Source organism: Rhincodon typus, chromosome 5, assembly GCF_021869965.1.
Source record: "Rhincodon typus isolate 14 chromosome 5, sRhiTyp1.1, whole genome shotgun sequence".
Lineage (NCBI taxonomy): Eukaryota > Metazoa > Chordata > Chondrichthyes > Orectolobiformes > Rhincodontidae > Rhincodon > Rhincodon typus.
This window is the reverse complement of record NC_063336.1, coordinates 79,814,263-79,828,626: the sequence shown is the minus strand read 5'-3', so window position 1 is coordinate 79,828,626 and position 14,364 is coordinate 79,814,263. Positions and strand designations below refer to the sequence as shown.

The 14,364-nt window shown below is 40.0% G+C and overlaps 1 protein-coding gene across 1 annotated transcript in view; it reads left to right on the top strand.

Moving 5' to 3' along the window:
• phf3 (PHD finger protein 3) overlaps window positions 1–14,364 on the top strand; it is a 159,899-nt gene that overhangs the window by 25,121 nt on the left and 120,414 nt on the right. The window contains exon 3 of the mRNA XM_048597075.1: window positions 7,225–7,485. Coding sequence (XP_048453032.1) covers window positions 7,245–7,485 — 241 coding nt within the window. The 5' untranslated portion in view covers window positions 7,225–7,244. The remainder of the gene's footprint in view (window positions 1–7,224; window positions 7,486–14,364) is intronic.

Sequence of the window (14,364 nt, the reverse complement as noted above, 5' to 3'; positions counted from 1 at the left end):
AGTATTAGCTCTGACGAGCAGACTACATTGCTATGAAACAAAGAACTGCGGGTGCTAGAGATCTGAAGCGCACAGAACAGAAATTGCTAGAGAAGCTCAGCAGGTCTGGAAGCATCTGTGGAGAAGAAGCAGAGTTAACATTTCGGTCCAGTGCCTTCCTTCAGAATGTGGCAAGAACGCAATTAGTGCAAATCAAAGCAGTCACTAGTATCCTTCTGTTGATGCTATTCCTGGTAATTGGGTATGTAGTGATCGAGCATTTCCAACATCAGGATCAGTTTCTGTTAATGGTATTGCTACATTGATCTCAGCACTGTTAGCTTGAATGATTCATTTTCAGTTTTCAAATGTAAGAGTGCATATTTTGCTCAACAAGATGTCTCTAGCATTATTTACCCATGTTCTGCTACTTTGTCCTGGAGTTTATTAGTCACTGACTCTGTGAGCTTTAAATAATGAACAGTATCCCTTCCCAAGAATTCACCCTGTGTTTCAATAGATGTAATTGACTGGTCCTTGTCTCCCCCTCCTTGCACTCCCATGCTGGTTAGTAGCAATACCAACTGATGGGCAATATTTGGTTGACCGTGTGGAAAATTGTCCAAGTAAGACCTCTTTACCAAAAAGCAGGATAATTATAACCTGATCAATTACGATGCTATCATTGTACTCATTGGTCTTTATCAAAGTATTGAAACATGTTGACAGTGCCATCATATAGTTAATACACAGCAATTCCACGTTTACTGTGTACCCAGTTTGTGTTCTGCCAGAGCCACTCCATTTCTGGTCACATTGCAGCCTTGGTCAAAAATGGACAAAAGAACTGAACTCGGGAGGTGACTCCCCTCGTCATCAAGGCAGCATTTGACAGTGTGGCATTGAACAGATCTGAGCACAGCTGCAGTTATTAAGAATTGGGGAAACCATATCCATTAATTGGAGTCATATCTACCGTAACGGAAGATGATTATGTTTTTGGAGGTCAGTCATCTCAGCCACTGGATATTACTGCAGGAGTTCCTCAAAGTATTGTCCTCATCGGTACCAAAAATCGGTACCATTTTTGACTCCTCTGATACAGAAGTGATCTACGTCCATGTGCAACAACATCCATACTTGAGCTGATAAGTTGCAGGTAACATTACTGCCATACAGTGCAAATCATATTATGTTTACTATTAGTGGTGTTACCATCGCTGAATCTCCCATTCTCAATATCCTGGATGGCTAGGAATTCAGAGGCAAGTAACTCACGACCTGACTTTGCAAAGCCTGTCTACTGTTTATGAGGCATATGTCAAGTGTAATGGAATACCCATCATTTGCCTGGATGAGCGCAGTTCCAACCATGCTTACTCCCTCCATCCCGACATAAACAGTATGCATCACATACAAGATGCCCTATAGCACGTTACCAACTCTCCTTCAGTAGCACCTTCCAAGCTCTTGACTTCTACTGTCTAGAAGGGCAAGGGCTACAGATGCAAGGGAACATTACCTACTATAATTTCACCAGCAACTTGCATGTCATCTTGGTTTGAAACTATACATTACTGCTGATGGATCAAAATCCTGGAATTCACTTAACAGCGCTGTAGGTGTATCTGCATCAAATGGCTAGCAGCAGTTCAGGAAGGTGGCTCAACACCATCTCCTTGAGGATTAATAGGGATGGGTAATAAATGTGGACCTAGCCCGTGACACTCAACCCAAGACAGAAATTTTAAAGTTGCCAGTTCAAAACTCATAGTTTGGTGAAGCTAAAAAAATAATGATCAGAAATATTTTTTTCTTTATTTGGTATCCTGTCTTTATTTTTCTATCTGTTCATAATGCTTGGAGACATCTGTTCTTTAATTTAGGTTGTTCTGTGAATGAATGCAAGCTAAGAGTAGCAGTCAGTCTTTGAGCTAATATATCTATTTTGATTTCTGAAAACTGTTGTTCAGAATAAAGGTCTATTAGTTTTGTTCTGTACTTGATTTCTTAGCCTCTTGTCCTGTAAAGCATGAAAGGATAAAGCTGCAACTGCAGGCAAGTCAGCAAAGTCTTCATGGGAGAAATTGTCTTTGACAAGTTCTTGAATCTTAGTTTTGAACATGCATTGGCATTGTCTTGGTTAAACTAGTCTTGCAGCAATTTGAAGCTGGGTAGTGAATGAAAATAGGAAATTGGTATTTATTGTACAGTTCTTTTTATTCTGTAACTGTTGTCAAAAGATTCTAACATTTTTTAATTAGCCAATTTCCAGGTTGTAATTTCTATTTGGACCAACCAGACAACATGGCTGTTGACCCCTCACAAGGGTCCACACCACATCTACTCACTGCTCCCTTATCCCTGTTTTCTTTCAATCATCTGTCAGTCAAATCTTGGATAGTAATATTTACTACTTTTAACAGCTTCAACTCTGAAAACTTCATCATAAATCTCATGCTTTTGTGCAGTGAAAGATGACCTCTTTTTATTCTCAGCTGGGAGCGTTGCTGAACAAGGAGACCTTGGAGTGCAAGTTCATAGTTTCTTGCAAGTGGAGTCCCAGGTTGTCGGTATAATGAAGAAGGTGTTTAGTGTGCTTGCTTTTATTGGTCAGGGCATTGAGTATAGGAGTTGGGAGGTCATGTTGGGGCTGTACAGGACATTGGTTAGGCCTCTTTTGGAATACTACATGCAGTTCTCTTCTCCCTCCTGTTGGAAGGGTGTTGTGAAACTTGAAAGAGTTCAGAAAAGATTTACAAGGATGTTTTAAGGGTTGGAGGATTTGACCTATAGGGTGAGGTTATTTTTCCTGGAGCGTCAGGGGCTGAGGGGTGACCTTACAAAGCGTTATGAAAGGTTTTAAAGTAGATTCGTAGTTCGGATTGTGAATGTTGTAGTTGGTTGGCTCGCTGAGCTGGTTCGTTGTTTCGCAGACGTTTCGTTACCATGCTGGTTAACATCAGTGCAGCCTCCGATGAAGCGCCGTTGTTTTCCCGCCTGTTATTTAAACTCTGGAGTCCGTTGAGCCGGATTACCTCACTTCTGGTTTTCCTTCGCAGTGGAGTGTATATGGGGTCGAGCTTTCTTGGGAAGGGATACTGTTCATTAATTAAAGCACAGAGCTACACCAAAAACAAGAAGAATACCTCTTCCAGGTATTCAGAGACAATGGATACCTGAAAAACTGGGTCAGAAGATGCCTATTACACCACCGACACCAGGAAGATACTACACACCCCAACACACTCATCACGCTACGGAACACATCTGAACTGACCACAAGACTCCTACAACCACTAGGCATCAGAGTAGCACACAAACCCACATCAACTCTGACAACTGCTCACCTGAACCAAAGACCCACTACCCACTATGGACAGGACTAATGACTTATACAAGATTCTCCGCAGAAACTGTGACAAACACTACATCGGACAAACAGGAAGGAACTTCACAAGGGTACACCAACATCAATTGGCTACAAAAAGACACGACCAATACTCACTCCCCTCTATCCACATGGATAAGGAGAACCACCAATTTGACTGGGACAAGGAAAGGAGAGACAAGCACAGGAATTCCTAGAAGCGTGGTTCTCCATGAAGAAAGCCATCCACAAACACGGAGCTCGACCCCACATACACTCCGCTGCGAAGGAAAACCGGTGAGGTGAGGTAATCCAGCTCAACAAACTCCAGAGTTTAAATAACAGGCGGGAAAACACAATGGCGATTCATCAGAGGCTGCACTGATGATGTTACTCAGCATGGTAATGAAATGGTTGCGAAACAACGAACCAGCTCGGCGAGCCAACCAACTACAACAGAGGTTTATAAAATCATGAGGGGCATGGATAGGGTAAATAGCCAAGGTCTTTTCCCTGGGGTGGGGAAATCCAAAACTAGATGGCATTGGTTTAAGGTGAGGGGGGAAAAGATTTAAAAGGGACCTGAGGAGCTACATTTTCATGCGGCGAGTGGTGCGTGTGTGAAATGAGCTGCCAGATGAAGTGGTGGAGGCTGATACAGTTACAACTTTTTAAAAGGCATCTGGATGGGTATATGAATAGAAAGGATTTAGAGGGATATGGGCCAAATGCTGGCAAACGGGATTAGATTTATTTAGGGCATCTGGTCAGCTTGGACAAGTTAGACCAGAGACTGTGTGGCCAGGCTGTACAGCTCAATGACTCTATTCAGTTACTAAATCAGAGCCCCAGTTCAAAATAAAATCTTGTCTTTGTCCTTTTCTCCATAATCTTTTCCATTTCTGGTTATTTGATTGTGCTGATCTAGGGTGCGTTTCTGCAGACATTCATATTGCACACCATGTGTATTCAAGGTGGTGACCCCAACTGTTATGACTGCAGCCATTGAGTCTTCTAGTACTGAATCCAGCATTTAATTTTGAATCATGAATGTAGTTGGTGTGGTGGACCATCCTATGGTACAAACATTGCAATTACAGGAGCACGAAGGCTCAGATGAATCTGTCTTCACAAATTCACCTTCCAATTTATCTATGCTTAATGGTGGCTAATAGGTAATGAGCAGGAGCTGTGGTTTAAAAGCTCAAGATGATTATAAGGTAGCTGAGATTTAAAATGCCAAATGGACATTAAACATTTTTTGCTTTTGTCATTCCTGTTGCACTAGAAGTTTACTGACTCTGTTGTGCTAGTGGAATATTCATGACTTTTTTTAAACGGAGTATAAAGCTATGTCAGTTCAAATTGAAGGGTGTGGGTCTAATTTCAGTAGAAAATCTAATGAATCAGCTGCTCTGAAACCAGTATTGAAATGCTGAACTTTGTTTCTGAAATGGTAACTGTGAAACTGTTGGCTTGTCATAAAACAATATCTAGTTTTTCAGTGTCCTTACCTGGTCTGACCTTCAGATGCCTCCAGATCCAAACCAGTGTCATTAAGTCTTAACTGTTGCCTGAAATGGCACTGCAAGACTAAACTGCCTGGGAAAATTAGTATCAGTGTTATAGCAGCAGTTCAAGGCGTTTTGCTACCACTTTCCAAAAAGCAATAAATGCTGGTCCTGGCAGCCATGCTACCATCCCATCAAAGAGAATTTTTCTTGAAATTTTCTTATTAGTAATTATCTAAATGAGAGAAGATTAAATTAAGAACTTTTGCTACCTGTAAGTAAGCTGCAAAGTACCTGGTTCCCCTCGTGTGAATTTAATTTTGCATTGCAAGAAATAGAAATTTTCCTGGGCAAAATTTGAGAAATTTGTAACAAGTGTTGATCAAAGTGCTAGATGGGAATTGTCATAAGATATGTTTGGCCAGGAGAGTGTTTTCTTGGAAGCATTCAATTGTGATTTCTTAAAATTTGTACAATATCTGACTTTGTTGAACCTGAAGAATTGGGCATTTAACAGATCTAAATGTTAGCATTAAAACAGGATAGATTGAACTTAATAATAATGGACTGAATTACTTGTTGAACCACTTCTGAATTCTTGCTAGTCTTTTAGGGGAGTGGGGAAATTAAGTTAGTTTTGTCTGAATTGCTGTATATTTTGGAGTCTATGGTTTGGAATGAATGCCTGTTTTACTTGGACTTTAAATGCAAATAGTTCTAAACTTTGTCACCTGAATAATTTGGACTACTGTGACAACTGATAGGCATTAAACATACTTTGCTTTTTGTCATTTTTAAGTTCTTTCTTGTCCCTTCACCAGGTTTCCTATTTATCAATTGGTGTAATAAGATTTTAATAACTTTCATATACACTTCCATGAAATATTGAGTACCATTTGAGACTATGGTGTCTCTACCACTTCCCAAAGTAATTAGTGATGTGGCATTGCTACAGCTTGAATATGGAAAATATTTAATTTATTGCCAGCAGTAATGGTTAGCTTTAATTTTTAATGTTTTAACTAATATTTTCCACTTAAATTTTCAGATTTGAGATATCACATTTGGTTAAACAAAAACGGCAATGATAGCAAATACATTAACTTTAACATTTAATACAAACTCTGCACTTGCACTGTGCACGTCTGCAGTGTAACAAGTTTTATGTATGCCAGTTTCTTCTTTTCTTTTCAGTTTTTCACCAGCTTTGACTTTGTAGAAATTGTTCAGATACAGGTTCATGTCTAACTGTTCCCTTTTTATAGGTTCCTAATTTTCCATTATTTACAGAGGAGTTTTCATGCTGAGTTCAATCAAACATTGATAGGCCTGTGAAAGCTATACGTCACTTGATTTTCCTGTTTTTCATTACAAAAATGGAAGTCAGTAGGTGGTGATTAAGCAGGAACTGTTTCATTAACGAAGTGATGCTGTGTTAATCAAAGCATTATTGTTCCTGCACTCATCATCTTGTCCCAATTTCTTGTTTAAAAGAAACTTGAACCAGTTGACACGTCTCTCAGTTCTTGTCCTGATTTTTTTTTTTAAGTAATATGTATTTAAATGATCACTACAAAGTTTACTTTCTTAGAGCAGGAGGTGAGTTCGTTTTCTACAGAAATTTGGTAAATTAACATAAAACAGAACAGTACAGCACATTTACAGGCCCTTCGGTCCACGATGTTGTGCCAATCTATTATCCTACGAAGTTCAAACTACCCTGCATACCCTACATTATACTATCATCTGTGTGCCTATCCAAAAGTCGCTTAAATGTCTCTAATGTATCTGACTCTACTACCACTGCCGGCAGCGCATTCCACGCGCCCACCACTTTTTTGTGTAAAGAACCTACCTCTGACATCTCCCCTATACTTTGTTCCAATCACCTTAAAATTATGCCCTGGGAAAAAGTCTCTGGGTATCCACTTTATCAATTGTAAATTGTTAATTAAAAATGTCTCAGGCTAACGCAACAGTTTGTGGATTTGGAGATCTGTTGCAGTATTATCTAGATTGAGTAGGAAGTATAGGTCGATTTAAACCAAGGGAGGAAAGAATGGGTTGGAATTGACTTGGAGAGTTGCATCAAGAGCAGCTACTTGTGGAAAAGCTTGAATTTAACCCGCTGGCTTCTGACTGGCAATCATTGGATTGTTCACAAATCCTTCAATCCCACATAAGATTGCTGAATCAGTTATAAACTAGCATTATTCATGTTATCCTAGTTTTTGTTTTGCCATATTTTAGTCAAGAAAATTTGCAATTGAGTATAAATTTAGTGAAAATGTTGAACCCTGTCTGAGGATCTAGGAATGCACTTCAATTAATATCTGAAATATGTCATGCTTTTTATCTGTGCAGGAGTCCGAGTGGATGTCTTCATGGATATTGTTGATATATTTAACCCCTTGCTAGCCACCGACCACTTGGATGACACTCTGATTTTAGAGCCAGACTTAGAAAGTGAAGTTTGTGATTGTGACACAGAACCAGACATCCTGGGAGGTTCTTTAAGAAACATGCTGAGTGACAAAGATCCTATGCTAGGATCTGCTAGTGTACAGTTCAGCCTGCCCTTTTCAGATAATGAAGATGGCAACTTTCAGCTAACATGCTCAACAGGTAGGTCTGACTTGCTTTTTGGCTGCGGTGCCTGCAAAAGTAATGTAGGCTAATGTAGCCGTGTAGTACTTGTATGAATGGGTGGAAAGGTTTCCTCCCACCTTAAACCCCTGCCACGCCTTCCCTTACACAATGCCACAGGCGCAGTGCCAAAATCTCTAACTCTATCTCTTTGAGTTTCAAGCTTTTACACATTGAAGAAAAATCTGCATTTATAATGGTGTTTTAAAACGAAAGTAAACTGGCATAACTGTATGCAAGATTAGGGAACTGCTTTATAGCCAGCAAGGTATTTTGGGAAAACATGATAAATTGTCGCTGTGTCAGTGCAGTTTATTTCTAATTTTGTGCTATTACACCTCTGAAACATGTTTTTAGTACTATATTATCGAGGATAATTTCAGTTTAGCCCATTTATTATAATTAGTACAGTAAATCCTATTAAAATTGGGCAGAATTTAATATCAAGTAGGTTTGGGAGGTAGCAGATAGCAGGTTATTGAATAGTAGAAAGAATGGAAATTGAATTTGAGCTGTGTAACTTGAAGTGACAGAATCAATCATGTGCCTTTTAGTTGAATTCAGAATTACAATGTAAAAAAAGGTTGTGTAATTATTTAGCCTTCAAAGTCTGTGTCCGTAAATTAGATTAAAATGGTTAATCCAAGTCAGCAATGTTTTACCATTTTTCAAAAATGAAAGCTTTGAATGTAGTGTTTTTAAAGGGAAATAGTTCATTTGAACATTACTGTGTAAAACATAATACTGTACACTTAATAGAGCTTATTCACTTTATACCTAATCCTAAGAGGAACACTGACTATAGGATTGGTGTATACAGTTGACTGGTGCCTTGTTATTTGTTACTTTTTTAAAAAGGCTTATTTCTGAAGCCATTATACCTGAGGGTACACATAAGGGAAAAAAAAAATTTTCTTCAAAGCATTTTGTATGCTTGTCATAATTTGTTTAGAAAATAACTATTTGCAAATGATCATATTTTACCTACCAAAATTAAAGCATCTTGATTTTTATTTTCTCCTAATCTAATGTTTTTAAACTCTATAGTTTTTAACAAAACAGAAAATGAGATTGCTAACTCTATTAAAGGAAATTGAAATTTTGTATGTTACTGCAGCGTTTTTTTTTGAGATTCCATTTTCCTTGGGTATTACATTTGCGGTAACAATTTAATTTCAATGTAAGTATTCATAAAACTGTAGCCTTACAATAATGCAGTAAAACTAGCACTGATTACTATGGACAGGTGTCAAAAATATATTCTAATTCTTGAACAGTGGTGCTTGGAGGGAGGAGCGATTATAATTCTTCAGTGATGGTTGAATCTGACAAACATACTAATTCTTTGAGTTAGTTGATTTCAACTTCGGTATGGCATTGCATTTGGCTTAGCACTTGTCAGGGAAAGAAAGAAAAACCAGCTATGGTTTCTATTCCTGATCCCTTTGAGACTCTTTAAGCTTACGCTGTTTCCAGAACTTTGGTAGGGAAGAATGGTGCTTTTTCTGTGACTTTTCCCTTTTTGACACATAACTAGTCTTTCTTTGCAGTCAATTCTATGGTAAAAGCAAAATGCTGTGGATGCTGAAAATCAGAAAAAGAAAGAAAATATGCTGCACAAACTGAGGAGGATTGGCAGCATCTGTGGAGAGAGAAACAGTTAACATTTCGTTTGATTGCATCGTAGTCGTAGAGGTGTACAGCTCAGAAAAAGCCCTTTGGCCCATCGAATCTGCGCTGGTCCAAAACAACCATCTAACTAATCTAATCATATTTTCCAGCACTTGCCCTACAGCCTCATACCTTGACATCACAACTGCACATCTAAATTTGACTTGAATGTTATGAAGGTTTCTGCCTCTACACTTTTTTTTTGTGGACAGTAAGTTCCAGATTCCCATCACTCTCTGGGTGAAAAAGTGTTGCCTCATGTCCTTTTCTGAACCTCCCCGCTGTTTACCTTAAATCTGTACTCCCGGTCATTGATCTCTCCATCAAGGGGACAAGTTTCTTTCTGCATACCTTATGTATGCCCCACATCTTACACATCACGCCCCCACCCCAAGTCTCCAAAGAAGAGAGCCCCAATCTATCCAATCTCACTTCATATCTAAAACTCTCCAGCCCAGGCAGCATCCTGGTAAATCTCCTCTGCATACACTCTGGTGCAATCACATCCCACCTATAATGTGGATTTCCTAGCTGTGGCCAAACCAATGTTTGATACAGTTCCGGCATAACCTCCCTGCACTTAAGCTCCGTACCTTAGCTAATAAAGGCAATTATCTTATCTACCTTTTTAATCATAGAGTCATACAATATGGAAACAGACCCTTTGATCCAATTCGTCCATGCTGATCAGGTATCCCGAGTGAATTAGTCCCATTTGCCTGCATTTGGCCCATTTCCCGCTAAACCTTTCCGATTCATGTACGTGTCCTTTGTTCCAATTTTCCTGCACTGACCAGACGTCCCAATCTGCTCTGCTTCCTTTTATCACTTTATCTATCCTGCCAACTGAAGGTACCAGTGGGTATACACACCAGGAGGCCTTATCAAATGCCTTCTGAAAATCCAAAAATATTCTGCTTCCACTTTATATATCCTGCTTGTTACCCCCTTAAAGAATTCTAGTGAATTTGTCAGGCGTGGTTTCCCTTTCATGAAGCCGTGCTGACTGTGCTTGATTGTGTTATACATTTCTAAATGAAGTGTTATCACATCCTTTATAATAGACTCTAACATTTTTACAATATGGTTTTTTAAGGGTCTTTACAGGGTAAATGCTGAGAAGATATTCCCCCTTATGGGAAGAGTCCAAGATTAGAGGGCATAGTCTCAGGTTAAGGGCTGTCAATTTACGACTGAGGTGAGGAGGCATTTCTTTTGAGGGTTGACAGTCGTTGGAACTTTGACCCCAAGGATCTCTGTGGCAAAAAGTCTTTGTGTATTTAAAGCTGAGATGGAAAGGTTCTTGATCAGTATGAGAATCAAGGATTATGGGGAAAGGGCAGGAAACTGGACGTGACGAATGTCAGATCAGCCGCGATCACACCGAATTGGGGAAACAGGCTCAAGGGGCTGAATGACCTAATCCTGTTCCTATTTCTCATGTTCTTATTACTACTAGTGCATCCACTATCTGTAGGTACTACTTTTAATGTCTTGAGGTGCGTTCCATCAGCTCCAAGGGACTTATTGGTCTTTAGCCCTATTAGTTTCCCTACTACTTTTTCTCTAGTGTTATTGTATTTATTTCCTGTTCTTTTTCCTTTGAATATTTAGTAACTTTGGAATGTTGTTAGCGTCTTCTACTATGAAGACTGAAGCAAGATATTTATTTAACTCCTTTGCCATTTTCTGGTTCTCCATTGTTATTTCCCCACCTCATTCTCTGAGGGACCCGTGTTCACTTTGGCTTTTCTCTTCCTTGTATATTAAAGGAAGCTGTTGTTTGTCTTGATATTATTTGCAAGTTTGTCCTCAAAGTTTATCATCTCCCTTTATTTTTAGTTGTCTTTTATTGGTTTTTAAAACTCTCCCACTTCTCTAGCTTACCACTAATTTTTGTCATGTTTACTTTTTATTTCAATCTGATGTTGTCCTTAACTTCTCTGGCTAACCATGTTTGGTTTATTTCCTTCCTAAGATCCTTCTTCCTGACTGGAATATATCTTTGCTGTGAGCCATTAGCTGTTTTTTTTTTAAACGTCTGCCATTGATCTTTAACCTGTTTTGCTGCTGAACTCCTTCCCCAGTACACTCCGGCCAGCTCTGCCCTCATTTCTTTGTTATTATCTTACTTAAGCTTAGCATGGTTATTCCGGACTCCTCCCCCTCAAGTTGAATACTAAATTCTACCATGCTATGGTCTCTATTACCGAGGGGGTCTTTTACTCTGGTCATGTAGTAAATTGGCCTCGTTACACATTGCCTGATTCCTGTTGTATCCACAACATACTGTTCTAGGAAATTGACCTGAATTTTTCCTCATGCCTTCCTTAGCCAATTTGACTATCTTAATCTGCATGAAGATTAAAGTAACCTGATTAATGTACTGTCTTTGTTACATGCCCTTATTGTTCCTAATTTAGTCTCTGACCCACCATATAGCTACAGTTAGAGACCTGTAGACTGCTCCTTCCAATGTTGTCTTGTCTTTTGTCTTTCTTACCTCCACTCATGCATCTTCTGACTTCAGTTCGTTTGATGGAGGGTAGAGCCCAGATGGGCTTTATCCTTCAAAAGGAAAGTTCTGGGATGTAGTAGAGGGGGAGAGAATAAACAACAGATTTCGTGAATAAATGACAAAGGCTAGTGGTAATGGTTATAGTAAGGAGACCAGGCATTTCTCTCAAGAGTTTGTAAATGAACAGCTATTTCTGAATGCATTATTGCTGCATTGTTTCTCTGGACTGATTGCTTGAGCATGAGATTCATTATTCTTTTAAGGATTAGATGGTGGATTGGCAGTGTTAGTTTTCCTGAGAACATGTCTTATGAATTTTGGAAATAATTTTGTTTTGGATGGCAAGAATATTGAAAATTTGTGGTCAGGCTAGGAAGCATCAAAACATTCATCATCAAATCATCTTAAAAAGAACCTGTTTAATACCCTTGATAAAAACCAAAAGAACTGCGGATGCTGTAAATCAGAGACAAAAATAAAAATGCTGGAAAAGCTCAGCAGGTCAGGCAGCATCTGTGGAGAGAAATCAAAGTTAACAGTTAGGGAGAGTGACCCTTCTCAGACCTGATTGTAGCTAGGAAAGTGTTAGTTTATATGCAGAAGATACATGGGAGGGAGAGGAGGTGAGGAATAAACAAAATGTGGGGATAGAGCCCAAAGACAGTTGGACAGACAAAGAAGTGAATAACGATCTTGCTATGAGGATGACTAGCTATTATTTGGCTCTGTTAGTGGCTAACAATGGGTTTTGTGTAATAGCAGACTGTGATAACAAGGTCTGGTGTGTGGGGATTGAAGTAAGGACATGGGAGAGCTCCAGCCCTAAAGTTATTGAACTCTATATAGAGCCTTGAAGGTTACAGGGTCCCCTAGCAGAAAATGAGATGCTGTTTTTCTAGCTTGTGCTAAGTTTTGCTGGAACACCGCAGCAAGCCTGTGACTGAGATGTTGGCCAGGGAACAGTTGTGTATTGAAGCAGCAGGCCACTGGAACTTCAGTCTTTTTTTGCAAACAGAATGCAAGTCTTTTGCAATACGGTCACCCAATGTTTCCCCAGTGTAGAGGAGACCATATTGTAAACAGCAAATGCAGTGGACTAGATTTTGTAAAATGTTGTTTGAACACTGCTTCACCTGGAAGGTGTGTTTGGGCCTTTAGATACTGAAGAAGGAAGTCAGAAGTCACAACACCAGGTCATAATTGACAGAAATCAGCAGCTTTTGGAGTGCTGCTGCTTCATCAGGTGAAGTGGAGGGAAGCGCACAGGCACAGAATTTAGAGGCAGAGAGATAATTGCAAGATAATTCCAGGTAATTAAGAATGTCAAAAGATAGGATGTCTGGGGGTGTTGGCTTTGTACTATCGTTATCAGGCAACAGGATTCTGTGAGCCTTTCTAGCTCTGTCGAGGACATCTAGAAACCCATTGTACATGGAACCCCCAGCTTCTGTTGCAATACTACGACCTTCTTACCCACAGACCAGGAACATTCCTCATCACAATGGATGTTTTGGTACTCTACATCCATCCCCCACAATGAAAGCACCGCTGCAACAGCCTCAGCACTCAACACCAACAACTGCCAATTTCTAGACATCATCCTACAATTCATCTACTTCATTCTCGACCACAGCGTCTTTCCCTTCGACAACCAGCTCTTCATCCAGACACATAAAACAGCTATGGGGACCAAATTTGCATCCCAATATGCCAGTGTTTTCATGCACAAGTTCAAACAAGACTTCTTGGCTATACAGGACCTTCAACTAAATGCTGTACACCAGATACATCAACGTTTTCTTCCCTGGGACTTCTGGTGAGGAATCACTGAAAAGACTACATGACAATATCAACAAGTTTAATCCCACCATCAGACTCAGTATGGACTACTGTTCAGAATCAGTCTCATTCTTGGACACGTGCATCTCCACCAAAGATGGGCACCTCCATACTTCCTTCTACTGCAAGCCCATGGATAACCTCAGGATGCTCCACTTCTCTAGCTTCCACCCTAAACATGTTAAAGAAGCCATCCCCTACGGACAAGCCCTGCATATACGCAGGATCTGTGCAGATGAAGAAGAATGCGACAAACACCTACAGACACTGAAAGATGCCCTTGTGAGAACAGGATATGATGCCCAACTCATCGATCACCAGTTCCATCATGCTACAGTGAGAAACCATAGTGATCTGCTCAGAAGACAGACATGGGACATAACTGAGAGTACCCTTCGTCGTCCAGTCCTTCCTTGGAGTGGAGAAACTATGCCATGTGCTTCACAGCTTTCAATATCTCCTCAGTGACAAAGAACACCTTGCCATGGTCATCCTTATGCCTCCACTTCTCACCTTCAAACAACCAACAAACCTCAAACGCGCCATCATTTGCAGCAAACTAGCCAGTCTTCAAGAGAACACCGACTGCAACACCCCACAATCCTGCCATGGCATCCTCTGCAAGACATGCCAGATTACCGACATGGATACTGCCACTACACATGGGAACACCATCCACCACGTACACGATTGGTATCATGTGACTCGGCTAATCTTGTCTATCTCATATGCTGCAGGAAAGGATGCCCCAGAGCATGGTGTATTGGTGAGACCATGTAGATGCTATGAAAATGGATGAATGGACACCATGCAACAATCACCAGGCAAGA